Genomic DNA, 26,160 nt, shown 5'->3' on the forward strand with positions numbered 1-26,160 from the left:
GCCACCAGATCCCTTGGATTTTTCTTTTCCCACTGTGCACCGACGTTGGCTCCCAGGAGGGAAATTTTTTTTTGTTGTCGTTGTTGTTGTTGCGTTTTTGGTTCCCAGGAGGGAAATTTTTTTTGGTTGTCGTTGTTGTTGTTGCGTTTTTGGTTTGTAATTTCTTTGGTAACAGAGATGAAGAGGAGGGATGGGAAGGGGCAAGAGTGTGTGTCGAGGGGTGGATGGGGCGAGAGGCAAAGCCAACAAATCTGCTTTGTCTGTGTCCATTCCTCAGCCGAAAAGTGAACCAGAAATCCAGAGGTGAAAGGTGGAGCCAGTCACCAGGACAGACCAGATCCTTCACTCCGAGTCTCTCCTCCCGTCTCCTTTCCAACAATTGTTATTAAATACCCGATTTCTGTAGCTAAAATGTGCTTCTTTGACCTGCTGGGGCGCCAGGCGGCGCGGAGCAGCGGGGGTCCCCTCGGGGTGGGGGTGCTCGGGTCCGTGGAGGCAGGAGGGGACTCCTTCACTGTGGAGCTTCTCTGGGAGGGATCTGGGAGCGGGGTGCTCTCGTGGGTGGGGGGCTGTGAGGGGGCTGGGGTGTGGGTGCTCCTGGGGTGTCTGGGGGGGTCAGAGGAGGATGCCCATAGAGGGAATGGGGGTACAGGGATGTTCTCAGCCAGGTTTCCAAAACCCTCAAGGGGTGGAAGTGCCATGTGGCGATGGCACAGAGGGTCTGGCTGCCTTGGGGAACCCGTGAGCAGGGGAAAACCTCCAGCAATCAGAGAGCTGGCAGGAGCCCGGGAGCCCTCCAGGCACTGGGAGCACTTCCCCGGCTCAGTCCCCTTTGAACCACGCCAGGTCTGGCCCTGCTGCAGTGGGGCTGTGCCAGAGCCCAGCCTGTGACACCCCTTCTTGTGTCACCCCCACGTCTACCCCTCCCTGGGGGAGCCACAAGGATGGCTGTGACAGAGATCAGGGCGAGAGGTCAGGACAGGCCCCTCTCCCCAGAAACCTTCCAGGGCAGGGGGAGATGAGGCTCTGTGATCCCCAGGGACCGGGGACACTTCCTTCCAAACAGAGCCCTGCTCCTCCCTCCATCCCACACAACCCACGGGCTTCCTCTGAGCCCTCCTGGGGACGGAGCTGACCTGGCCACAAACCCTGTCCCTGCTCCACACGCTGGCAGGAGGTGGCAGCAGGAGGTGGCAGCAGGAGATGGCAGCAGGAGGTGGCCCGAGGCCCACGTCCATGGGTGACACCCAGCTGAGGGTTTGGGAGGCTGACAGACCCACCCCAAAAGCACCCACCCCCGCCAGGCCATGCGTGTGAGTCTGGGGTTGGCTTTGTCATGAGGGGGACATCCAGGAAGGGGCAGGCGGGGGCTGGGGGACATCATGCTTTGGAGAAAGTGCTTGTAGACGACGAGGGGACCCCGGGGTTGGCGCCTGGCTCCTCCTGCCAGCGGTTCATGCAGCGCCGGCGGGCGTTCATGAAGAAGTTGCTGACGGTGGTGAGCTCCAGGCCCAGCTGCTGGGAGATGGTCATCTGCATCTCCTTGGACGGGCGCTTGTTCTCCTTGAAGATGGCGATCAGGGTGCGGCGCTGCAGGTCCGTGAAGACCAGGCGCTGCTTCTTGGGCTGCAGGCTCCGGTCCTTCTGCTGCTCCTGCTCCTTGCGTTTGCAAGCTGGAGATGTTCAAAAGAGAGAACAGGGCTGTTAATTTGGGCTTCCCCACCCTGGCCCGCTTGCAGGTTGCCCGGCTGCCTCCCAAAATCCAGGCCCTTCCCGCCAGGAAACTCGCTGGCTCGTGTCCCACTGCTCCCTCCTCTTCCTCCCTGCGCCTCCTGAGAAGGGACAATGGCCTCTTGTGACACCAGGGTGACAAAAGCCTGGGGGAAGCCCAGGGAAAGTCTCAGCATCTCCAGCTGACCCTGGGACTAGAGACTGAGGAAAGCCCTGGATTGCTCTGTTCCCAGAGACTGGCTATTGGGATTCAGCCCTAAATTCTGGGGGTTACCCTTGGGCCTCCCTCAGCATGGTCTCACTCCTCATCACCCCTGTGGATGTCCCTGGAGGACTCAGGGAACCGGTGTCTCCTGGCCACCACATCCAGCTGCCAGCTCGGAAATGCAGGGGACAGGGACATTATGGAAGGGTCGCTCTGCAGCCTTAATCCCACAGTTTGGAAGGACCCACCATGGATCCACCTCTCTGGGAAGGGGTTTTCCTGCCTGAGCCACTGGAGGCTCCGGGAAATTCTGTCTCCCCTGTGTGCCTTTGCTATCGGATACTCTGGCACATTTGTCAGCATTGAATTAAAAGCCTTCCCTACAGGTTTGGCTGGAGGCAAAGGTCAGCACAGAGGGGCTGCCAGGGGGGAAGCCAGGAAAGCCCCCCTGACCCCAGCACACTGCATGAGGGCAGAGGGGAAAGTGAGTAAAATAGATAAATATATGAACGTTAATTGTGGGGATATCAAGCACACTGCTGGTGGAAGGGGTGGGACAAGGGGACCTTTGCTATGATATTTTCTTAGAAAACTGTAAAATGGTGGAGGTGGCTGATCCAGTCCCTGCTCAGAGCAGGGCTGACCCTGAAGCTGTTGAGGTTTGATCTGGGTGCTCAGGGACTCAACCAGACACAGAACTGCAGGGACCTGAGATGCCACAGACACGGCAGGGCATGGACCTGGCCCTACAGGGCTGGGGACAAAGTATTTCCTCCTGGGAAGCTGAGAAAAGAGAGAGCAAACTGTGGGCTGAAGACTTCCCAAAGCAGTCCCGCTCTTGCCCGGGGCAGCAGCAGTTTTCACCTTTGGGCTTTCTTGGTTCAGATTTTCTGAAGGATTTTGCAGGGTCCCTTGAGACATTTGCTGTCTGGGTGGCAGATTTCAGCTTGGCACTTGCAGGAGCCTCTTTGGCCTGGAGGGCTCAAAGCAAGTTCCAAGCTCCAAGCACAGATCTCAGAGGGGCCAAGATGCTGCAGGGCAAAGGACAGGTATTTCCCTTGGGCTAAACCCGTCCCTGCTCTCCAAACACACCTCCACAGCCACAGGGGAGGCAATGTGTAACTCAGGAGTACTGGGAGGCTGTTTGGAGTAATTTCTTCCTCACTAGAAAATAAGCAACCTCCTCCTCCTGTAGTTCCTCAGCTGCCTCCACTACAAGCCCTCTTCACATCACCTCGAACTGAGAGAGAAGGATGAGATCCACCCCTTCCACCCAGAGCTGGGGAAATCTGGAGCTCACTGAAGGAGACAATTAATGCAGCAGATTGAGCTCTGTGTCCCAGCTGCTGGGCTCAGCCCTGGCCTGGACCCCATGCTGTGCTGGGAGCCACCAGCTCTGCTCCCACTGGGCAGGGGATGGGAGGCACCAAGCTGGACACCACCAACCACTCTGAGTCCAAACCAGCCAGCCTTGGTAAAGCCAGGGGACAACCTTCCCCTCCCCTTCCCCCTCCCCCAGGCAGGTTTGGATGCACACCACCATCCTTAGGGACAAAGGGACACTCTGAGTGATGCCAGGGGACCCTGTCCCAGGGGTACCTTACTCAAACAGCCAGCAGAGAATGTGGAAACCTACCCTATGACCATCAGATGCTTGCAAAAAGAACAAACAAAAAAAAAAGCCTTTATAGAAAATTTGACTTTTTTTTCCCCCAGACATGAATTTTAAAAAAGAACCCACCCAAAGTCCCCCCAAGCCAAACAACAAACAGAAACACTCCCCCCACACTTGTGCCCCGAGCCCACCCTCCCCAAGCCCTCCCAGCAACCCCAGCATGCTCAGTTCCTCCTGTGTCCAGGGTGGGCTCCTCACACTCCACTCATGGAGCTTTTGCCCTGCAGGATGGCCTTTGGAGTGTCTCCCACATCCCCACAGGACCCGTGGGTGTGATCCAGCTGTCACCCTGGCAATCCAGTCCGTCCTCTTGCTCTCCTTTCTGCTGGCACCCATTCCCACACCGTGCTGGACATCCAGCCCAAGGTGCAGCCTCTCAGCTTTCCAACCTCCATTCCTTTTTTAGCAGTGATTATTACAGTCTCCCATCAATAACTCTGAGCTCCGAGGCAAACACAAACCACCAGGGTAAGCCTGGGCTCCTGCAGTGGAAGCAGTGCCATTGTCCAGGCACAGGTGACATCCCGCTCCTCACCGCTGCTATTTTGGGTTATTTTTGGCCCGCGCTGCCGCTGGCGGCCACATCCCCCATTTCCTGTGCTGGTTTGTTTATTTATTAATTTCCCTTTCTGCTGACGCAGCCCCGCTCCCCTCTCCCCCAGCTCAATCTAATTACAGCTCCGCACAGCAGCGATCGATGGCGGCGCTGCTCAGATCTATTTACGGCAGCCATCAACCCCTCCACGGAGGATCTTTTTCCCATTCCCCATCCCCTGGGCGCTGCTTTCCCAGGCAGCCTGGCTGTGGCTGTCCCCACGTCCCCGCAGGCAGCCAGGGACGAGGGGCAGCCAGGTGTGGCATTCACATTCTCTGAAAAAATCTCTTTGCCCAGAATTTTTCTCCTGGGAAGCTGAGAAGCCTCAGAGAAAAAAGATTATTACAACCCAGTCTCCCATCAATAACTCTGAGCTCCGAGGCAAACACAAACCACCAGGGTAAGCCTGGGCTCCTGCAGTGGAAGCAGTGCCATTGTCCAGGCACAGGTGACATCCCGCTCCTCACCCCTGCTATTTTGGGTTATTTTTGGCCCGCGCTGCCGCTGGCGGCCACATCCCCCATTTCCTGTGCTGGTTTGTTTATTTATTAATTTCCCTTTCTGCTGACGCAGCCCCGCTCCCCTCTCCCCCAGCTCAATCTAATTACAGCTCCGCACAGCAGCGATCGATGGCGGCGCTGCTCAGATCTATTTACGGCAGCCATCAACCCCTCCACGGAGGATCTTTTTCCCATTCCCCATCCCCTGGGCGCTGCTTTCCCAGGCAGCCTGGCTGTGGCTGTCCCCACGTCCCCGCAGGCAGCCAGGGACGAGGGGCAGCCAGGTGTGGCATTCACATTCTCTGAAAAAATCTCTTTGCCCAGAATTTTTCTCCTGGGAAGCTGAGAAGCCTCAGAGAAAAAGGAAAACAATTCTTATCTCATTTGCTTCTCCTGTGTTGTGCTCATGTGGAATGTGGCTGGAGATTGTTTACCCACAGGTGATTGTTCCATTGGGTTCTGGTGTGAGTTGTTTTCACTGTCTGGCCAATTCCGGCCAAGCTGTGTCAAGACTCTGGAGAGAGTCATGAGTTTTCATTATTATCTTTTTAGCATTCACTAAGTATCCTTTCTGTATTCTTTAGTATAGTATGCAGTATTATTTAATATCATATAGTATTATAAAGTAATAAGTTAGTCTTCTTCTGAGAACATGGAGTCAGATGCATCATTCCTGCCTTTGTTGGGGCATTCCCTGAGAATACAATAGCCAGGGGCACAGCTCTGCCTCCCACCCATACCAGCTGTGGGTCAGGTATTTCTGCTCCAAAATCCCTTTTTCCCCTCAAGTTCTAAGATCCAAACAGCCCAGCCATGAGTCAATGTTGTATTTCCATCATGTCCTTCCTGGCTCTCTGGGCTTGGCTGTGGGGATGGGGACATTTCCAGCCCTGCCTCTGCACGTGTCCCCAAAGGACAGGGTTTATTTATTCCTGGGCTTGTCCTGCTCCTCCTGGGACACAGAGGGCCCTGGCAGCACCAGGACCATCCCGGCCCCAAGGCTGCCAGAGCTGCAGGAGCGTTTGGACAGCGCTGCCAGGGGTGCTCAGGGTGGGCTTGTTGGGGTGGCTGGGCAGGGACAGGGGCTGGGATCAATGATCCCTGAGGGTCCCTCCCAGCTCAGGATATTGCAGTCTCCCACAGCTCTGTTGGCCAATAATGGGCTCACCCACAGTGGGGTTTTCTCCTCTGTCAACCCCTCCCCTGCTCATTTCGCACCCTCCAAACCCAACCAAGGAGCCCAGAAGTGACAAGGGGCGGACGGCAGACGCAGTGGGATGGGGTTGGTGACGGCACAGATCCCTCCACGCAGCGGGCACACAATCCAAACAACGCCATCCCTGAGGCAGCTCTGACCCAGCTGCAGAAAAAACAGAGGGAGCAGAGACAAGGAGGAACCTCGGACAGGGAAAGCAGGAGGAAAGAGCTCCAGAAAGCAGAGCCATCCCACCCTCCTCCCCAGAGGTTCTGCCCAGGGTTTTTGCCTCCCGGGAGCCTCATGTCAGAGGCAGCGCGTTTTCCTTGACTTAACCTTGACAGCTCCGAGCAAAACATCTCCCAAATCATTTCAGAGGGGACATAATGGAGACAATCAAATGGCTGCTGCTCAGGAACTGCGATTATGCCTCGCAGCGTGAACCCCGCCAAGCATTTAACTAATACCTGATGGCTTTGCAGGCTTCCACAGCCTGTCAGACCCTGCTTTCTCTATTATACCAGCAAACCTCTGCTTTTCGGCCCCAGTGTGCTCTTCCCTCTCCATTCACTTGCAATACAACCTGTAATTTTCTGCCCACTTTGCTTAAGTGCTGGTGATTTGTTGAAATCACAAAAGACAGCCAGGGGCTTTCAGAGCCAGCACAACGGCTGTAAGCAAGGATAGGGGGAGGAAATTCTGCACAAAACCCACCAGTTTCTCTCTTTTTCTCCTTGTCAAATCATCTCCCAGGGGTGGAAGAGAACTGAGGAGCATTTATGGGCTCAGAGGGAGGTGGAGGAAGAAATGGAGAGGGGGAACCTGGGTGTGGTTGGCCAGGTGGGGACAGGTTTCCCTGGTGCAAAGGTGGGATGGGCTGATGTGGGAAATGGATTTGTAGAGAATTCTCAAAGCCTGGCAGAAAGCTCACACAGTGTGCATCTGTGTGCAAAGCTTGAGATAACAAAGGATGACTTAGAAATGCCATGGAATGGGACAGACGTTGCTGAGAGAGAAATGGACCTGAAAACAAGTTTCAAAAGATGGCCTTGCAAATAAGCCTGGATACTTTGGAGAAATAGAACTATGAAAGATGCATGGTGGAAGGACCCAAGAGGGGAAATTTTAGATAATTGGCTTTGAGGCATTTACAGCATGGTGTGGCTAAAGCTGATAGGCCAAGAAACACTTTTAATGTACTGTAATTAGGAAATAGTTAACTGCTGGTTGTGATGGTGTGAATTACAACATCTGTATTGTCTCACCCTTCTCATAAAACTGAAAATGGGATAAAAGTTTTCAAAACACCTCTCAGTTACCCCATCTCTGGGTCAGAAAAGGGCCTAATCCAACAGGCTGATTCCACTGGTGGCTGCTGGGTGGGAAATGGCCCTGAGCAAAGCTGGCTGCTCTCTGTGCCTTCAAGATGGGCCCAGCCCCTGGACTGCCTCAGTTTCCCCCTCTCCTTGAAGGGGCAGAGGGATCTGAAAGGAGGTTGGAGTCAGGTGGGGGTGAGTCTCTTCTCCCAAGTAACAAATGACAGAAGAAATGACCTCCAGTTGCACCAGGGGAGGTTTAGATTGGATATTAGGGAAAATTTCTCCATGGGAAAAGTTGCCCAGCCCTGGCACAGGGTGACCAGGGCAATGGAGGAGTCACATGAGCACATGGTGGGAAAGATCCTCTGCTCTCGGCACCGTAATATTTTCTCCAGTCAGTCTTCTGTTGTATTTTTGATAAGGTTTTAATAAACCTTTTAAATTTTTGGGAAGTGAGTACCATTTCTCACAGTGCCAACCATGGAATGATCGGAGCAGAGGCTGCCCTGCAGTGCCCATTCCTGGGATCCCCCAGCCTTCAGCTGTACACAATTAAAAAATCACCTCCTGGCCTCCAAAACTTGTGGGGAATTTTGAGTGCTGTGGTCCTACAGCATCTGAGCCACTCTGCAGTGATAAAAAACCCCATCAGAGGCTACCCAGAGTCTGGGAGATGCGGTCAGGAGCTGCAGAGCATCCCAGAAAATCCTGGGAAGACTGACACCGCTCAGCCAGAGCTGCCAGCCCCGCACGTGTCCCCTGGTGGGGCCAGGCTTCCCCCCGGTGTCCCTGCAGCCCTGCGGGGACGAGGAGAGCCCCTGGTCATTGGTATGCAGCCGGCGCTGCAGGGGGAGCCGCTTCCCCGAGCCCAGCAAATTAAATCTTCCTGTGAGCGCTGCGAATGAGGAGATGAGATGAGATGAGACAAAGCGCTGCTGCCTGCACTTCCCTGCCCTTCCCTCCCCTCCTGCACTTCCCTGCCCTTCCCTTCCCTCCCCACACCGAGGTTTCGGTGCCTCAGCCCAGGGGGCAGCTCTGATCCAGCTGAGCTGGATCCAGCATTTGTTTTGCACTATGTATTTTTCTACAGGTGTTTTTCTTAGAGGTTAGAAATTTGTTGTCGACCCTAGCAGGTGATCTCTAGGTTTTAAAATGGTGATATGTGGTAAATTCTTGGTGAGAGCCTTTGCAGCTGAAATTTGCCTATGAAGTTAGTAAATTAATGTTCTGTGTGTGTGTTAATGGGCCCAGGATGTTAGGATAATGATATTCTTTGACTCTTCCAGTTCGACCTAGAAATAATGCAATGGATCTGGCTCCAGCAGCCACCCACACTGACCACTCCACACGTTCCCCACAGCCCCAGAAGATGGCATCCGGAGGAGGGAAGGGGCTGGAAAGGGAAGCACAAGCCCTCTGTCCCCTGCTTGGGTGACAAGGCTCCTTCCCGAGATGGGGGTCCCCATTTGGGGTCATCAGACCTGCCCCGACATGCAGCAGAGCCCCCAGGACAGCTCGTTTCCTCTCCTGCTCTTCCCAAGCGTGGCCTGCTCTTCCATGGGTGGCATTTTCAGCTTTCCCAGCACTGAAGCAGAGGAGTTAGTCTGTTTTGAGGGTGGCTGAAGCGATACAAAGGAGCTGTGGCTGCTGCAGCTCTGCTTGGCTCCATCCCTCCACATCTGCCCTGGTTTTACCCTTGTCCTCCCCAGGAGAGCTGCTCTGGCCCTGGTGGCAGCCACCAAACCCCTCTCAGGGACACCAGACACATGACTTTAAACTCCTTTAAAGGAGTTTGTTGTTAAAAGCATTTCCTTTCTGCACAGGTTTCATTTCCCACCTGCTTTTCCAGACTCCTTTGTGAAGGCAGACCTGGTGCCCTGCTCCGCTCTCCCAGCACCCAGGGGAACCGGGATCAGCTCACAGAAGTCACTTCCCCCATTTGTCCTATTTCCTCCCTTTCCAGGCCTTTTTTTGGGCCAGAATCAGCTGCTTTTATTGTTCAGGTGGAGACCGCGGCCGCGGGGAGCTGCTGCGGGGAGCGGAGCGCTGCTGCGGCGGGGCTGGGCTGGGCAGGAGCCGCGGAGCGAGGCAGGGCGGCTCGGATCTCCCCGCTCCTCTCCCGAGTCAGCAGCACTTAGCCTGACGAGAGCAAATTGGTGCTAATGAAGTGCCGGAGTCAGGCGGCAGCGCCCGGAGGGATGGCAGCGGCGGAGGGGATGAGGCTGGAAAAGCTCCATCCCCTGGAATGGGTTTTCCTTGGAGCCGGCGGGACTCGCTTGTGCTCAGCGCTGGTGCGAGAGCCCCAGCTACAGATTGTGGGAGAAAAGGGGAGTTCGGGGGTTGATTTGTGTCACAGCTTCAGGGAGGGCTGGTGTTGGGTCAGATATTAGGGAAAGGTTCTTGCCCCCGAGGGTGCTGGCACTGCCCAGGCTGCCCAGGGAATGGTCCCGGCCCCAAGGCTGCCAGAGCTGCAGGAGCGTTTGGACAGCGCTGCCAGGGGTGCTCAGGGTGGGCTTGTTGGGGTGGCTGGGACAGAATTGGACTGAAGATCCCTGTGGGTCCCTTCCAGCTCTGCACATTCCAGGATTCTTCCATTCTGTAAGAATGAGGTAATGCTGGACAAGGAGCCTGTGATGGCAATCCGGGGTGGCATCCCTGTGACACTGAACTTGTTAGTCCATGGATTTTCATTCAGGTTGATGGTGTTGCTGTGCTGCAGGATGAGCTCTGTCAGCTGAAGGATCCACTTCCAAGTTTGCTTCTGAAGGACCAGTCCTGCAGCTCGAGTTGTTCCAGAATGTGTGCATAATATTTACTGAATAGGCCAATAAATTGTAAATTAATAAATTAAAGTGTTAATTAAACACAGGGGATTCACAGATCTACATGTCGGCATTTGGTGCACACACTCTGAATTTCACATAAATGCAAACTGTGTGAAAGAAAAAACATTTGTGGCTGAGGGTCCTGTGCACTCCACTCTGTCCTCACCCTTCACACAGGAGAGGAGCAGCAAGGATCTCCCTTTGGGATTCCCTGCTCCTGCTTCCAGCTGCTCCTGGAACTCTGAGCAGGGACAACGAGCAAGTTCAGTGGCAATGGCATGTCCTTCATCAGAGTGTGCTGGCCCTGAGCTGCTCTCAGCAGAGCCAGTGCCTAGAGAGGGCCCAGAGCCATCACCAGCCACAAAATGTGCTGGAGACAGGGAAAAAGCACTGGAGGGGAAAAACCCAACAGTTTCCTGCATGTCCTGATTAAATCTGGTCCTGGGTGCGTTTATGGGGCGTGAGATGGGAAGGTCACAGAATCACAGAATTCCCAGAATCACAGAATTCCCAGAATCACTGGGTTGGAAGAGACCTTCAAGCTCATCGAGTCCAGCCCAGCCCCAACACCTCAACTAAACCCTGGCCCCCAGTGCCACATCCAGGCTTTGTTAAACACACCCAGGGATGGTGACTGCAGCACCTCCCCGGGCAGAACATTCCAGAACTTTATCACTCTTTCTGTAAAAAACTTTTTCCTAATACCCAACCTGTATTTCCCTTGGCACAGCTTGAGGCTGTGTGCTCTGGTTCTGCCAGAGCTGCCTGGAGAAAGAGCCCAACCCCAGCTGAGCACAGGCACCTTCCAGGAGCTGTAGAGAGCAATAGGACATCCCTGAGTCTCCTTTTCTCCAGAGTGATAAGGTCACCTCTGAGTCTCCTTTTCTCCAGGCTGAGCACCCCCAGCTCCCTCAGTCCCTTGGGGCTTGGCCAAGTCACTTCCAGTGGGCTGCTGGATCTCTGTCTCTGGTGCAGGGACAGCCAGGACAGTCTGTAACCCTCAGGGTGGGGTGTCCAAGGTTTGTGTCTCCAGGACCCTCTGGAGGTGGGCAGGATGATGTGCACAGGGGCTTTGGCTGCTCCGGGTACCCCTGAGCTCCAGCAGGGCGTGGCAGCAGGGAGATCCAGCCTGGAGCCCCTCAAGGTGTGGGGCCCCGCTCCAGGGGAGCCCTGAGCATTCACAGCCCTCTGTCAGCCCATGTCACAGCCCAGCTCCAGTGTGGCCCCAAATCCCAAATCCCAGCTGTTCCCATCTGGCACAGAGCCAGCATGAGGGGCAGGCCCAGCCCTGAGCACAGCCTGGGGATGAACTCATGGAGAGCAGCCCTGGGGAGAAGGACTTGGGGTGTTGGGGGTGAGAGGCTCAGCCTGCCCCAGCCATGGGCACTGGCCCAGAAACCCCCCCTGTGCTGGGCTGAGCCCCCAGCGTGGGCAGCAGGGCAGGGGGGATTCTGCCCCTGTGCCCCTGTGCTCAGGTGAGAGCCCAGCTGCAGAGCTGCCCCAGCCCGGGGGAACAGCAGCAGGAGGACGTGGAGCTGCTGGAGCCAGGCCCGAGGTGGCCACGGAGATGCTGCCAGGGCTGGAGCCCCTCTGCTCTGGAGCCAGGCTGGCAGAGCTGGGGGGGCTCACCTGGACAAGAGAAGGCTCCAGGAGAGCTCAGAGCCCCTTGCAGGGCCTGAAGGGGCTCCAGGAGAGCTGCAGAGGGACTGGGGACAAGGCCTGGAGGGACAGGACACAGGGAATGGCTGCCACTGCCAGAGGGCAGGGCTGGATGGGATCTTGGGCAGGAATTGTTCCCTGGCAGGGTGGGCAGGCCCTGGCACAGGGTGCCCAGAGCAGCTGTGGCTGCCCCTGGATCCCTGGCAGTGCCCAAGGCCAGGCTGGACACTGGGACTTGGAGTGACCTGGGACAGTGGGAGGTGTCCCTGCCATGGCAGGGGTGACACTGGATGGGCTTTGGGGTCCCTTCCCACCCGAACCGCTCTGGAATTCTGTGACAGCGGCAGGGACAAAGCCCCATTCTGCCGCTCGCCGTGGCCCCTCAGGTGTGTCCCCCTCGCCCCAGGGTGACACCGGCCCCTCCCCGGCTGAGGGTGAGGAGGGGTCCCCGCCCGCCCCCCCGCCATTTCGAAGCGCTGGTCCCGCCCGCTCCCCCCGCACCGGCAATGGTTCGTTCCGCAGCAGCTCCGGGCCGTCCCCGCCGCGCTGGCGCCCCCCTGCGGATGGCTGCGCGCGCTTCCCCCCGGGGCGGACGCAGTGGTACAGCCCGGCACCCCCCCACTGCCCGATGGACCGGCCCTTGCTCCCCCCTCTCTCTCAGCGCAATGGGCCGGTCCGGCCGCTCCGCGCACACGGGATGGAGCGGTCCACCCGCGCCCCGAGGGGGGGACGGAATCGGGAATAGCACTGCCCGGCCAGGGTGCGGGACAGGGAAGCTCCGTGCGTCCCATTGCTGCCCATCAGTGGCCAATCACTGCCCCCACCCCTGCCCATCACTGCCCAGTTACTGCCTCATCCCTGCCCATCCCTGCCCCATCCCTACCCATCCCTACCCATCCCTGCCCATCCCTGCCCATCACTGCCCATCCTCTGCCACAGACCCATCCCTGCCCACACGGCTGGATTCAAAGCAGGACCTTGCCAAGGTTTTTGGGGCAGAAGCTGGGGAAGAGACCTGTCCTGCTCACCCCGGGGAGCAGGCTGGCATGGCAGGCTGCCCACCACCTCCCTCTGCCCCTGCCCCGTGCTCCATCCCTGCCCATCACTGCCCCGTTACTGCCCCATTCCTGCCCATCACTCCTCATCCCTGCCCATCCCTGCCCCATCCCTACCCATTCCTGCCCATCCCTGCCCATCACTGCCCATCCCTGCCCATCACTGCCCCGTTACTGCCCCATCCCTGCCCATCACTCCTCATCCCTGCCCATCCCTGCCCCATCCCTGCCCCATCCCTGCCCCATCGCTGCCCCACTTTTGCTCCACACACGAGGCAGTAAAACCATCCCAAATCCCCACCCAGCCACACAACCACCTCCCCGAGCCCACCGGGACCCCGCTGTGCCCCGGGGTGTCCCCGGGTGTCCCCCCGGGCGCGTGGGGCCGCGGTGGCACGGCCGGCGCTAAGCCAGTGGCTCTTAATCCACCGGGCCGGCGTTATTAGTTCAGCTCCCCAGGCATTTCCCGCAGTAATTGCGCTGATCTGCCAGGGATTATGCGCTGCCACCAGAACGATGGATGATGTTTTAATTTGAGCTGGGCATCTCCGGGGAGGGCAGGGCAGGAGCGAGACCCCTGAGCGCTGGGGAGGACGCAGAGCCCTTTCAAAGTCCCACTGTGGGGTGAAGGGGCTGCTCAGGGGTGCTTTAGGGTGGGGGGCAGCCGGAACCCGCACCCTGGTGGTCCGTGAGGCGATGGACAACAGGGTCCCAGTGCTGGGACACCAGTGATCCCAGCTGGGTGGGGATGGCGCTCAGCTCCCCCTGCGTGGCTGGGGAGGGCTCTTCCCAAATCCCAAATCGCTGCTGGGCTGGGGTGAACGATCACTGTGCCGGCCCCATCCTGCCGGCAGGGAAAGCCACGGGAAAAGGGCTCCTGCCTCCTCCCCTCCAAAGGGAGCAGAGAAACTCCCTCCTCAACGTTACCTTTAAAAATGACCCCCACCCCGCGCTGTTCCTTCTGGTAACGCAGCAATTAATCACGGCGAGGATGGGATAGATTTGTAATCAGCTCCCCCCTCCCACCGCCCCCATTTCGCAGCCCTGGGTGTTTTTCCTGGCCCCCCCCCCATCTCCCCCGCCCCATTCCGTGTGGGGATGGGGCCAGCGCAGCCCATTGATCCTGCCCGGTCGATTTTATTGAAACTCCCACGAGTGGCTTTAACTGCGTGTTGGATATTGCTGGCACATCACTTTGATGGCGACGTGACCGGCGGGAGCTCGCGGGCAGGTTTGCGGGGAGGGCTGCGGGAAGGGGGATCCATCCCGCAGGAGCTGCCCCATTCCCTGCCCCGTTCCCTGTGCATTCCCCGCCCCATTCCCTGTGCATTCCCTGCCTTAATCCCTGCCCTATTCCCTGCCCCATTCTCTGCTCCATTCCCTCCTCTATTCCTTACCCCATTCCCTGTCCCATTCCCTGCCCATTCACTGTGCATTCCCTTCCCCTATTCCCTTGCCCCATTCCTTGCCCTATTCCCTGTCCCTTTTTCCAGTCCCATTCGCAGTCCCATTCCCTGTCCCTATTCCCAGTCCCATTCCCTACCCATCCCCAGGGTTTTCCCCCGAAGGTGGGAGGGTGGAATGGGACAGCAGAGCTGGGGAAGGGGCTTGGGATGGTCACAGGGAATGGTTTCTGTTGGAAAGGGGTTTGGGGGTAAAATGGGTTGAGAAAAAAAGGAGAGTGAAGGGGGGGAAAGAGAAAAAGAGAGCAGAGAGAAATTACTTGAAAGGAAAGGGAGTAAAGCAAAGGAAGAGAGAGAAAAGGAAGAGGAGGAAAAGGAGGAGGAGATGCAGAAGAACAGCAAAAAAAAGGAAAGAAAAATAAATAAGAAAAAAGATAAAAGGAGAAATGCAAGGAAAAGAAAAAGAGAAAGATAGGAAAAGGGGGGGAAATGGTAAAGAAAAGGGGAAAGAAAAAGGAAAAAGAAAAAGGGAAACAAATGAAGAGAGAAAAGGAAAGGGGGGGGGAGGGAGATAAAGAAGAAAGAAAAAAGGAAAAAGAAAACAAGGAGGAGGAAGAGTAAAGGGAAGAGAGGAGGGAGCGAGGGGACCCGCGGGTGGCACAGCTGTGCCCGAGGCAATGCCCAGCAGCCCCTTGGCTCCCCCTTCCCACTCCTGCCTCTTTTCTCTGTTCTTGCACAGCAGGAGACACTGCCAGGGCTCTGCTGGGTGACAGTGACACTGCCAGGTGACAGTGGCACTGCCAGGCGCTGCCCCTCTCACCAGCAGCACTGGGGTCCCTGGGCTGGGCTCAGCTCTCGGAGCACCGGGATGAATCCCCCCATCCAGAGGAAGCACAAATCCTCCACAAACCCCCTGAAAACTGCTGGGCTATGAGGCTGAGGGGGGGTCTGAGCCCATAATGTCCCTCAGGGTCCCTTTTCCCGAGGATGAAGAACCTGGCTCACCCCCAGGTAACCACAATGGAGCCACCACCTCGCCATGGTGACAAAAAGCAGAGCAAGGAAATCATCTGGGCTTTTCTTGCAGGTGGTGAAGGCAGAGGAATCAGCATTTGGGGTGAAAAAGGCTGTTAGGGTTTTGGGGAGATGCTTTCAGAATTTTTCCAGGAAAAGCCAACTGGTTTGGAATAATCTTTCCTCAAATAAATGCCCTGATTTTTTTTTTTAATTTTCTTTCCATTTCTGTTTTCTGGCTGCCCATGTGTGCAGGCAAGTGGCAGGTGGCTTTGAGCAGTCCAGCAGAGGAGCTCCCAGGGAAACACCAGGGTAGGGATTCACTGCCTTCCACTCGAGAAATGTCACTAAAATCCCGCAGCTTGGCCCCAAAAAAAGGATTAACATCAGGCATTGATTCAGGCATCCATTTCCAGAGGCCTTGGGGTGACTTTGAAGCCTGGCAGGGCAGTGCCACCATCCCACCCTCCTCCTGCCCCTATTCCCTGCTCCTATTGCCTTCTCCTACTCCCTGTCTCTATTCCCTGTCCCTTCCCTGTCGCCATTCCCTTCTCCTACTCCCTGTCCCCATTCCCAGCCCCATTCCCTGGAGTTGGGCGGAATGGGGAAGGGAATCCCCATTCTGGGGAGGCTCTGGAAGCACAAACCCCTTTGGCATCGAGGATCACATTCCAGCCCGGCTGCGCCAGGTGCGGCTCCATCCACAGAGGGAAACGCAGCCGAGGTCCACTCCCCACCCCGGGCTGGAATTTATCGGGGGTGCCGCGCCGGGGCAAACAAGAGACCCTCGGAAAATGGGGAAAAACCACGGAATAGGGCCAGATCGGTGTGCAAACCGCAGGGGCGGGGTGCTGCCGCTGCTGCGCTGCCCGGCCCGGGCGGGCTCCGCGCTGCCCCGCGGTGGGAGCCGCTCCCGGAGCGCGGAGATCTCTGTCAGCCCCTGATGCTATCGCCCGTCAGCAGCTCCCGCTGCAGTTGCAATTTTATCCCTAATGGGGAGGCTTCGCTCGTTACCTGCTCGTTATCGGCCATCGGGAGCGGCGTGGCTCCCGCAGAGGGACCTCGGAATGCTCCGGGGCACCGCGGGGTTCCCCGGGTTTCACAAGCCGGCTCTGCCAGAGCACCTCATCCCCTCTGCTGCCCAGGGAAACTGAGGCACGAGCGGGGTTGACTGCCAGAGCTCTGCCGCGCTCTGCCAAAGCACCTCATCCCCTCTGCTGCCCAGGGAAACTGAGGCACGAGCGGGGTTGTCAGTTCATGGCCACGTCACGGCTCGTGTCTCTTCCACGTGGTGGCTTTGGGACATTTCCCCGGGGTCAAAGCCACCCTTGCCATGGCCCTCGGCTGCCCCAGGCTGTGCCCTGCTCACACTGTGGGCAGTCCTTGGGGACAGCATCACCTGTGGCACGAGGTGTTTCCCCTGCTGTTGGTCCATGTGGGGATTCTGTAGGGTCCCTGGCAGCCGAACCCGACGTTTGGGTTCCCGCAGTGCCCTCAGCTCACACACCGAGCCCGCTCGGCACACCCAGCCCCGCAGGCCCAAATGTTTATGGCTCTCTGGAGTCATTCCTGCAGCAGGAGAGCTCAGTTCTGCTCCAGCCTGATGGGAGACAGCAGCTCCCCTTGCTGCCTCGTCCTGCCGAGCCCTGAGCTCAGCAGAGTGGGCTTGGTACCCCTGGCCATGGCAGCAGCAGCAGAAAAAGCTGCAATGTACAATTTGCTCTTCTTCTTCATTTTTTTTTCTTTTCATTTTCTTTTTTGGGAGTTTTTTTTTTTTTTGTTTTTTTTTTTTTTTTTTTTTTTTTTTTTTTTTTTTTTTTCATGGCAGCAGCAGCAGAAAAAGCTGCAATGTACAATTTGCTCTTCTTCTTCATTTTTTTTTCTTTTCCTTTTCTTTTTTGGGAGTTTTTTGGGGGGGCTTTTTTTTTTTTTTTTTTTTTTGGGGGTTTTTTTTTTTTGGTTTTTTTTTTTTTTTTTTTTTTTCAAGGTGTTGGGATTTCCTCCCTCCTCTGCAAGCAAGGAGAACACAGCCACTCCCAACCTTCCCACAACAGCCCCTGCTTTCCCTGCTGCTCCATATGGAAATTTTCCATATCCTTTTCCCAGGCTGGGCAGAGCTGAGCCACCCTCGGTTTGCCAGGGGTGACGAGGTTTCCCAAATCCCAAAGTGAATCCAAGCAATACAATCAACCCTGCCCATCTCAGCCCAGCATCACTGCATCCCCCCACGTGGGCAAGGCTTGGCTTCAGCACCTGTGCAACACCTTGAATCCAACTCCTCCAGACATAAAACACCCGTGGAATGCCTTTAAAATCACTTCTGAACCTCCTCTCCTTGCACTGCACAAACCACCAGTGTTTAGAGCATTGATGCAGATCCCTAATGGAATATATATATCTATTCCATTATATATGTTTCAAGCATGACCCTAAAGACTTAACAAATTTATATTTTTTAATATATATATATATATATATATATATATATATATAAAACATAAGCAATAATTTAGCAAATTTATATATATATATGTATAAAAATAACTTAGCAAATATATATGTATAGATTTGTGTGTGTGTATATATATATATTTGTATATAAATTTGCTAAGTTATTAGGGTCATGCTTGAAATCCTACCCATGTCCATACAAACATCTCTCCATTTTAATACCGAGTCCTTATTTTTTAAATACCCTGGTCCCCCCTTCCAGCCCCAGAGAACCGATATTACCTCTTTGCTTTGCTATCTTTTAACAACACCAAACATTTCAAAACTCCATTTCTCCCATCCAAGCCAGACTTGCTTTACATCTTGCTGGATACAGAGATCTCCCTGTATCATTTGAGGTATTAACGAGATTTTTTAATTTCTAAAGACTTAAAAAATATATATATTTTAATATATATATATATATATATATATATATATATATATATAAAACATAAGCAATAATTTAGCAAATTTATATATATATATGTATAAAAATAACTTAGCAAATATATATGTATAGATTTGTGTGTGTGTATATATATATATTTGTATATAAATTTGCTAAGTTATTAGGGTCATGCTTGAAATCCTACCCATGTCCATACAAACATCTCTCCATTTTAATACCGAGTCCTTATTTTTTAAATACCCTGGTCCCCCCTTCCAGCCCCAGAGAACCGATATTACCTCTTTGCTTTGCTATCTTTTAACAACACCAAACATTTCAAAACTCCATTTCTCCCATCCAAGCCAGACTTGCTTTACATCTTGCTGGATACAGAGATCTCCCTGTATCATTTGAGGTATTAACGAGATTTTTTAATTTCCATTTAATCAGCAAATTTTACCGCTCAGTGGCCCCAGTCCTGCACGGAGCCAGGATTAAACACACTCCAAAAGCTGCCAAAGGCTGCTGCTCGCCAGCACCTCCCTGCACCGCTTCTGGATGAGAATGGAGGGGAACATTTTGGATTCCACCTTCCGATTTGGGCCAGTTTCCAAAACCAGGGGCTGCCCCAACCTCTCTGCGCTGCCCTTGGGGCTGTGCAGGAGTAGGGCCATGGCCAAGTGCACGTCCTGGCTGGGCCAGACCCTATCCCAGGCTGATGGGACACGTCCTGGGTTAGTGAGACTCATCCTGGGCTCCTTTAAGCCTCAGCTTCATGCTACACTCCAGGAATTTGGACCTCTCAGTTCAAACCCAAAAAAGAAGCCGGGCCAGAGCCATGAAGGTGGGTATGGGGTGAGGGCAGATCAGAGCTGCCCAGTGCCTCCATTCCTGCTCAGGGTCAGCCTCCCTCTGCTTGAACCTTTCCAAAAAACTCAGGGAACCTCAGGAGACTCTTCCTCTCCTGGGAACATGACTGCTCAGGTTCTGTCCAAGCCAGGGAAGCAACAATTCCTGCAGGGAACACGGCCTGTCCTGCTGGGATTCTCTCCCAGCATCCCAAATTACACCCAAGCTCTGGAGCAAGAGGAGCATTTCCACACCCCCACCGAGCTGCCAAGCCTCAGTTCTTTCAAGCCAGGCTCTGATGGAGTTTATTTCATTTCAAATCTTATTTTTGTGTTCGTGTTTCCAGTCAGCCATCACCACCCTGCTCCAAGCCCAGGACGGCCTCACACCATGAGCCCCCCGTGCCAGGAGCTTTCTGCAGGGATTTTTATTTCCTTTACACCCAGGTGATGCCCAGAGCAAGGCAGGAAAACACGAGCCTGGGCCCTGCCTCTGCTCTTCTCCTGCCTTCACCATCCCTGTGCTTCCTCAGCTTTTTTGGCACCAAGGGAGTTGGGCAGAAAACGCAGTGATGGGAGCACAGAGCTTCCTCCTCAGCCCCTCTGTGGGGCACGGCTGCCCCCCCAGAGCCACAGCCCCGGCCCTGCAGCTGCCTCTGAGCAGAATGAGAAAATATTGGATTTGTTTTGTGAACGGAAAAAAATAAAAAAATAAAAAAATAAAATCCAATATTCTGTCTGCGATCCCAGACTCTGTGCCTGGTTATGGCAGAAAAATGCTGTAAATCTCCCCTTTCCCCACCAGTTGGGAGAGAAAAACCCATTTTCTTTTAATATTCTTATTTTTCTCCTGGTCTAAGCCCCATCATTTTGCAGTCAGCTCTGCAATCTCTTTGTTGACCAGGGCTTAAACCTGCTCTCCCGGCTCCCCCGACCCCGGGAAGTCGCCTCGCACACCCTTCCCAGCAGCTCCCAGGCAGCGGCAATGAGATTTTAATAGATGTATTTTCAAATTAGTTCTGGGCCTTTCAAGACTTATCAGTTAAATGAGGTTTTTCAAATTGATTCAAAGGTCACTCCGAGAGTTTTCTCTTCTCTGTTATCTCTCCCTTATGGTTTCAGTGGCGATTGACAGGACAAGGAAAAAAATTATCACCCCCGTGTTGTACACCCAGAAAAAGATAAACCCAACAAAAACCCACCCAAAATGCGAACCCAAATTAAAAGGAGGCGGCAAGAAAAGCGCCAGGCGTGGCTCCCGGGGCTGGGCGATGTGCAGAGCCCGTGGGGGATTTGGGGAGCAGCGTTTGGGAGAGCAGCACCCCGCGGGCGCGGGTGGGTGGCAGGCGGCACCCCGCGCAGAGGGGAGGCTGTTTCCTGGGGGTGGGGGGAAGGAACCCCATTTAATGTTTAACCTGCGGGAGGTTTATTGGCCCCTTCTGAGGCGCAGATTAGGAGCAAACAGAAAAACAGCCGCGGGCGGAGCGAGGCGGCCCCGCCGCGCTGATAAGGCGGCGGCGCGGAGCGCGGAGGGTGCGGGGAGCTGCGGGACACGGGGCTCAGGCAATGAGGGACCCCAGGAGCTGCGGGACACGGGGCTCAGGAAATGAGGGACCCCAGGAGCTGCGGAACACGGGGTTCAGGCAATGAGGGACTCCAGGAGCTGCGGGACACGGCGCAGAGAGAGCAGCGGAGCGCGCAGCGGCCGCCCCCGCGCAGCCGGGGACGCCGGCGGTGGCTGCTCCGTGCGGACGGAGAAAGTCGCCTCTAATTCAACAGAATCCCAAAACGGGTTGCTTCAGAAGGGATCTTAAAGCTCATCTCGTTCCAACTACATATACGAGCTAAAAAATAATTAAAAAAAAAAAAATACATAAAGCTCATCTCGTTCCAACTACATTTACGAGCTAAAAAATAATTTTTTAAAAAAAATACAGCGAAATAAAATAGTAATTTAAGAAAAAAAAATTAAGAAATTCAAGTTAAAAAAAATAAAATTAACCCAAACCAAAACAAAAAAACCCAGACTTTTTAAGGTTTAGTTTGTTGTTTTTTGTTCCCCAACTGGGACAAAGCTTTGCCTCCTTTCTCGAATCTTTCTCCGACTCCCTGCGTGGGCAACTCTCGCGGGCCGGGAGGAGCCGCTGCGAGCCGAGACCCCCAAAATCTCGTTTTCGCCCATTTTACGGCGACAAAACCCATTCGCTCCCGGTCCTCCACAGCTCTCCGCGGCTGCGGCGCCTTTTTCCCGTCGCCTGCGGCCACGCGCGGATCGAAAACAACGAAACCGCACGCGGATTTCTGCCGCTCTCCCGGGCCAGAGCCGGGCCAGAGCCGGGCCAGAGCCGGGCCAGAGCCGGGGCCGCCCCGGTGCTCGGTGGCCGCGGGCCTGAAGGAGCCGTCGTTGGGACAAAGTCGTTTGAAAGAGGCTGAAATTAAAACAAAACTCGTGAAAAAAAAATTTAAATATATATATTTCCCGAGGTTTTATTCAGCGCCATCTTGTCCCTTTTTCTATCACGTATGTGTATTAATTTTGCTGTATTAATTAGTGATATTAATTATTTGCGTTGTCAAAGCCCTCGGGCATTAGCCTCGACCCAGCCCCGCGGTCGTGCTCGCAGTTCCGGGGTGGTTTTGGGGTTTGTGTTGAAAAAGGACACTTGGTGCTGCGGTGGAGACATGTTCGGGGAAGGGATTCATAGCAGGAGAGGAAGGATTAAAAAAGAAAGGAAAAGAAAGAAAGGAAAAGGAAGGGAAAGAATGGAAAAGAAAGGAAGAAGGAAAGAAAGAAGGAAATAAAGAAAAGCAAGAAAGAAAAGCAAGAAAGAAAGCAAGAAAGAAAGCAAGAAAAAAAAACCAAACAAAACGAACAAAACAAAGTGAAAACAAATAAACAAAAAAATGAAAATGAAGAACGAAAAAACGGGAGTGGGGGGTGAGGGGTAGAAGTGTTAATGGGAAAATAAAACGAAAGGTTGGAGAGGGAAAAGGAGAAGCGAATGTAAAAGCAGCAGGAGCTGCCCGGGCCCCGCGGGGCCAGGCGCACCCCACGCGCGGGGGTGAATTCCACGCACGGCCGGGGAAAACCCCCGCAGGAGGGACCCCCGAGCGCCCCTCCGAGCGGGGCACGAAGGAAGGAGGCGAGCAGGGAGCGCCGCGCCGCGAAAGGGACACGACGGCGGTGCCGCCCTCCCAAGAAATAATCACGAGCGGATTTCCCGGTCCTGAGTGCCGGAATAAATCGGTGGCGGGGAGGGGGCTCCCACTGGAGGGGGGCTGGGATGGGAGCGCACCCAGAGCCACGCGAGGGACACGCAGGGTGGGGAGGCACCCCCTGCCCGCCGCCCCACGCGGGGAGGGAGGCGCAGGAGCGCTCCCACCTCCCGCATCCCCCTCGGGGAAGGAGCCGGCGCCTTTTCCCAGGGCAAGAGGGGCCGGGGTTTAGCGAGTGGGGGTCACACCCGTGCAAGGACCCCAAAAAATGCCACCGTGGGAGCTCTGCGGCACCCAGGGCCCTCGCAGGCCTCGCGGGGCGGTCACGAAGTTGGTGGAGATTAATCTGGAGCGGGCCCGGGGGTCTGCGGCCGCGACTCGGGGTCGCAGAGATGAATGGCCCGAGGGGACGCGCTGGGCACCGCCAGCTGCTGCCCAGATGTTTCTCCGTGGGACCCCTCCTCTTCTGCGGAGCCCCTCGGGGCCAGCGGGGCCGGAGGGAGCGCGGGGCGGCCGGAGCTGCAGCCCCCTCATCTCCCAGCTGAATAATTAATGGTTCATCTGCGGAGGGGGCGGCGGGACGGGGGGAACTGGGCTGGAAAGAGGAGAAAAGCGGCGGTGCCATTTCTAGTGGCCCGGCGTGGTCATCGATCCGCGGCTCACTGACTCGGACTAATCCATCAGATGGACTCCTGCGGCCCCGGACCGGGACCAGGACCAGGGCTAGGATCGAAAATAGGAACAAACAAAAAGAGAAGAGGAATAAGAATAGCACCGGGACCAGAACCAGGACCAAGACCAGAAACAGGAATAGAACCAGGAGCAGAACGAGGAACAGGACCAGAAAGAGAAATAGGAATTAGAACCAGGACAGAAGCAGGAACAGGATCAGAACCAGTACCAGTACTTGCCCCGGCCATGCCACACGTAGAACACATTTTTTTTTTTTTCTTTTTTTTTTTTTTTTCCTTTTACCGGGAAGGAAAAATTCCTCTTGCCGCCCAGGTCCCTTCCCTGCTTGCCGGGGGCGAAGGTGGCAACCATCCGGACCCCTCCAGGCCCCCAGCCCGGGGCAGCCGGAAAGAACGAGCGGACTCTCCCCGAGGCCTCGGGCTGGGGATTCGCCTGCATCGAGCGGGGGGCTCGGGCCCGGCGCCCCCCAGCGCGACCCCTTCCCCCCGATGCCGCCGCTCGGGGCAGCCGGGCCGGGGCTGAGCCCGGGGGGCTGCGGCGGACCCCAGGGCCGGGCCCGGGCCGGCGAGGCGGTGGCAGGAGCGAAACGAAAGCGGGAGCCAGCGGGGCTCGGGGCCGGAACAAAGCGGCAGGAGCAGGGGGCAGCTCGGCCGAGCCCCTCCAGGAGCCGCGTGGGGAGCGAGGGCAGCTCGGGCAGGGTCAGGACGGGAGCCTGGGCTGGTGGTTGGTGGATTTTTCCCTGTTTTCACGGACAGCAAATGAACAAACACCGTTCCCCGGAAATCTGGGGGGTTAATTCCTGTAAATAATGGGGACATGGCGGCCCTGGCGCTGGGGGAAACGGCGCCAGGAAAGAAAAATAATTCTGAGGAGAATAAACCTCCCACGGCGGGGCGAGGAGCAAAGAAGTGACAGCAGGGACAGGGACCCTACGAGCCGGTCCGGGGACAGGGATCCCTGACCCGGGCCGGGGACAAGGACCTCTCGAGGCCGGCCGAGGAGAGAGTTCCCCTCGAGCTTCCCCCAGCTGCGGCCGCCTTTTTATCATCACCATCACGGATATTTTAAATTATTATTACTACTATTATTTTTAAATTATTCATTATAATTTCCAATTCTGGCGAGGCAGAAGCCCGAGCCCGCTGCTCAATTAGCCCAAACAACGGGGGCATTAAACGGCCGATCGCGGCAGTGTTTAAATCTTTATTTACCAGAACCTTGTAAAGCCAAGAACAATTTGCATTCTATTAACTGCTTTTCAATAGGGCATCGACTGGAACTAAAAGATGCCACTACCCTGCCCTAATTAAAGAGCAACTGAATTACACTAAATACATATGAACGCTGCTCTTCCCCATAAATAACGGCGGGTCCTCGTCGCTGGCTTTGCCCGTCCCCACGGGGAGCTCGGATTTCTTAAAAAATAAATTAAAGATCACTAACGTGTGTTTTGTCCGCCTCGGCTCGGCCCCGCGGAGCCAAGAGCTCCGGTCGTTTCCGGGGGAGCGGCTCTGAGCCCGGGCTGGCGGGGAGCACCGGGCACGTCCCCGCTCGCCGCTGTCCCCTCTGTCGCACCCTCCGACCCCTTCCCCGCGACCCCCGCCCGCCCTCGGCGCAGATCGCCGCGTTTCTCCAGCACAGCCTCGGCCCAGCGCCGGCCGAGACCGCCGGGAACGGCGCTGCGGGACCTCGACCCAGCCGGGACAAGGGGCAGGCGGGGCTCGGTCCTTCTGCCGAGGGCAGCCGGTGCCCGGAGGGAGCGGAGCGCGGCTCCGGTGCCGCAGCCCCGGCGGGGTGGCCCGGAGATTCCCCTGAGCGCGGCCCCGGTACCGAGAGGCGGCGGCCGAAGCGACGGCGGAGGAGTTCCAGGGTACTGCCGGCGCCACGGGGCCGGTTCGGCGGCACCGAGAGGGAAATCCCCAAGGCAGGAGGACGGGCGGCGGCCAACGGGCACCTCTGGGCTCCGTCCAGCAGCGATCCCGCATCTCTCCCGGGGAGCAGCAGGCCCGGGGAGGCGGGAGGTCGCCTTAGGTATAACTCACCTTAAACATAAATTCCTTCCCTTTGGTCTTAAGGTCACAAACCGGGTAGGTTACACCGCCCGGGCCCGTCCCCAGTTCGCAATGGCAACCCCGGAACCCCCGAGGGTTCCGACGCGTGTTCGCAGCACCCTCTGACCCACCCGCCCGGAGGTGCGGGGAGGACGGCCCGAGCCGTGCCGTGCCGTGCCGTGTCCTACCTGCCAGTCTGAGCGCCGACATCCTCTGAAATTCCGGCTCCTGCAACCATTTCCACATCCTGCGGAAAGTCTCCCGGCCGGACTTGAGCTTACTCCAGGGCTTGGGGTTCCGCAGCAGGTCCGAGAGGGTCCCCTGGGAGCGGCACAAGATCCTCTGCGCGAAGATGGCCTGCGGGATGCTGTACCGCTTCAGCTCGGCCGTGATCCGCTGGGCCACCTCCTTGGTGTTGATCTCTTCCACCTGCCCGGAGCCGCCGGGCTGGGAGCCGGGGCCGGGCGCCGGGCGCTCCCGCTCGCCCAGCAGCGAGGCTCCGGGCTGCCCGTGCGGGTGGCCGTGCGGGTGCATCCCGTTGAGCGGCGGCATCATGGCCGAGCTGGGCGCCGCCAGCCCCCGCGCCAGGTGCTCCTCGCCCCGGGACAGCATCGCGGCGTGCGAGTCGAAGCCGTTGGGCGAGAGCATCTTCTCGTTGGGCAAGTGGCCGGCGGGGCCGTAGGGGGCCAGCGGCTGCTGGGCGTTGTGGAGGCTGCCCAGCCCGTTGGGCAGCGGCGATAGGGGCTGCCCCATGGCCGGCATGTCCTTGGGGTAGTGGCTGTAGAGGTTGCCCATAGAGGCCAAGCTCCGCTCGTCGCGCATGAGGGTGAAGCTACCGCTGACGTTGCCGGCCAGGCGCTGGTGCGGGTGGTGGTGGTGGTGGTGGTGGTGCGGGTGGTGGAACTTCTCCGAGACGGTGGAGATGGGCGGCAGGTGCTGCAGGGGAGTCAGCGTGGTGTAGGTGCTGCTCAGGCTCATGCCGGAGGGCGACTCGCAGGACATGCTCATGGCGGGGTGCAGCGGGGCTCCCAGGCTGTGCTCGCCGCGGTAGTCGCCCCCCTCCAGGATGGAGGCCATGCCCGAGACCATGGCGGGCCGGCCGTGCGGCACCAGGTTGCGGTGCGAGCTCTGCCGCCCGTGCGCGGGGCTCAGCAGCTCGGCGGGCTGCGAGTGCGGGACTCCGTGCAGGCTGCCCAGGTTCTCCATCGCCAGCTCCATGGTGGCCGCCGGGCTCTGCCGCTGCCTCGCCCGCTCGCTCGCTGCCTTCCTCCCCCACCCCCCCGCCGCCGCCGCCG

The 26,160-nt window shown here is 56.5% G+C and overlaps 1 protein-coding gene across 1 annotated transcript; it reads right to left on the bottom strand.

Annotated features, from left to right (window-relative positions):
- Positions 1-1,380: 1,380 nt before the first annotated feature.
- Positions 1,381-26,083, bottom strand: ONECUT3 (one cut homeobox 3). The gene is made up of 2 exons (XM_041423373.1): positions 25,054-26,083; positions 1,381-1,673 (listed from the first exon to the last, which is right to left on the bottom strand). Exons 1-2 carry the CDS (start codon positions 26,081-26,083, stop codon positions 1,381-1,383), a joined length of 1,323 nt encoding a protein of 440 aa, XP_041279307.1.
- Between the last annotated feature and the right edge of the window lie 77 nt (positions 26,084-26,160).

Source organism: Onychostruthus taczanowskii, unplaced genomic scaffold (assembly GCF_017590055.1).
Source record: "Onychostruthus taczanowskii isolate IOZ18803 unplaced genomic scaffold, ASM1759005v1 scaffold110, whole genome shotgun sequence".
Classification (NCBI taxonomy): Eukaryota; Metazoa; Chordata; class Aves; order Passeriformes; family Passeridae; genus Onychostruthus; species Onychostruthus taczanowskii.

Coding starts and splice junctions, on each gene's coding strand:
- ONECUT3 (XM_041423373.1), bottom strand. CDS start 26,083: ATGGAGCTGGCGATGGAGAACCTGGGCAGCCTGCACGGAGTCCCGCAC. Junction 1,674..25,053: donor GTCGGCGCTCAGACTGGCAG/GTAGGACACGGC, acceptor GAACATCTCCAG/CTTGCAAACGCAAGGAGCAG.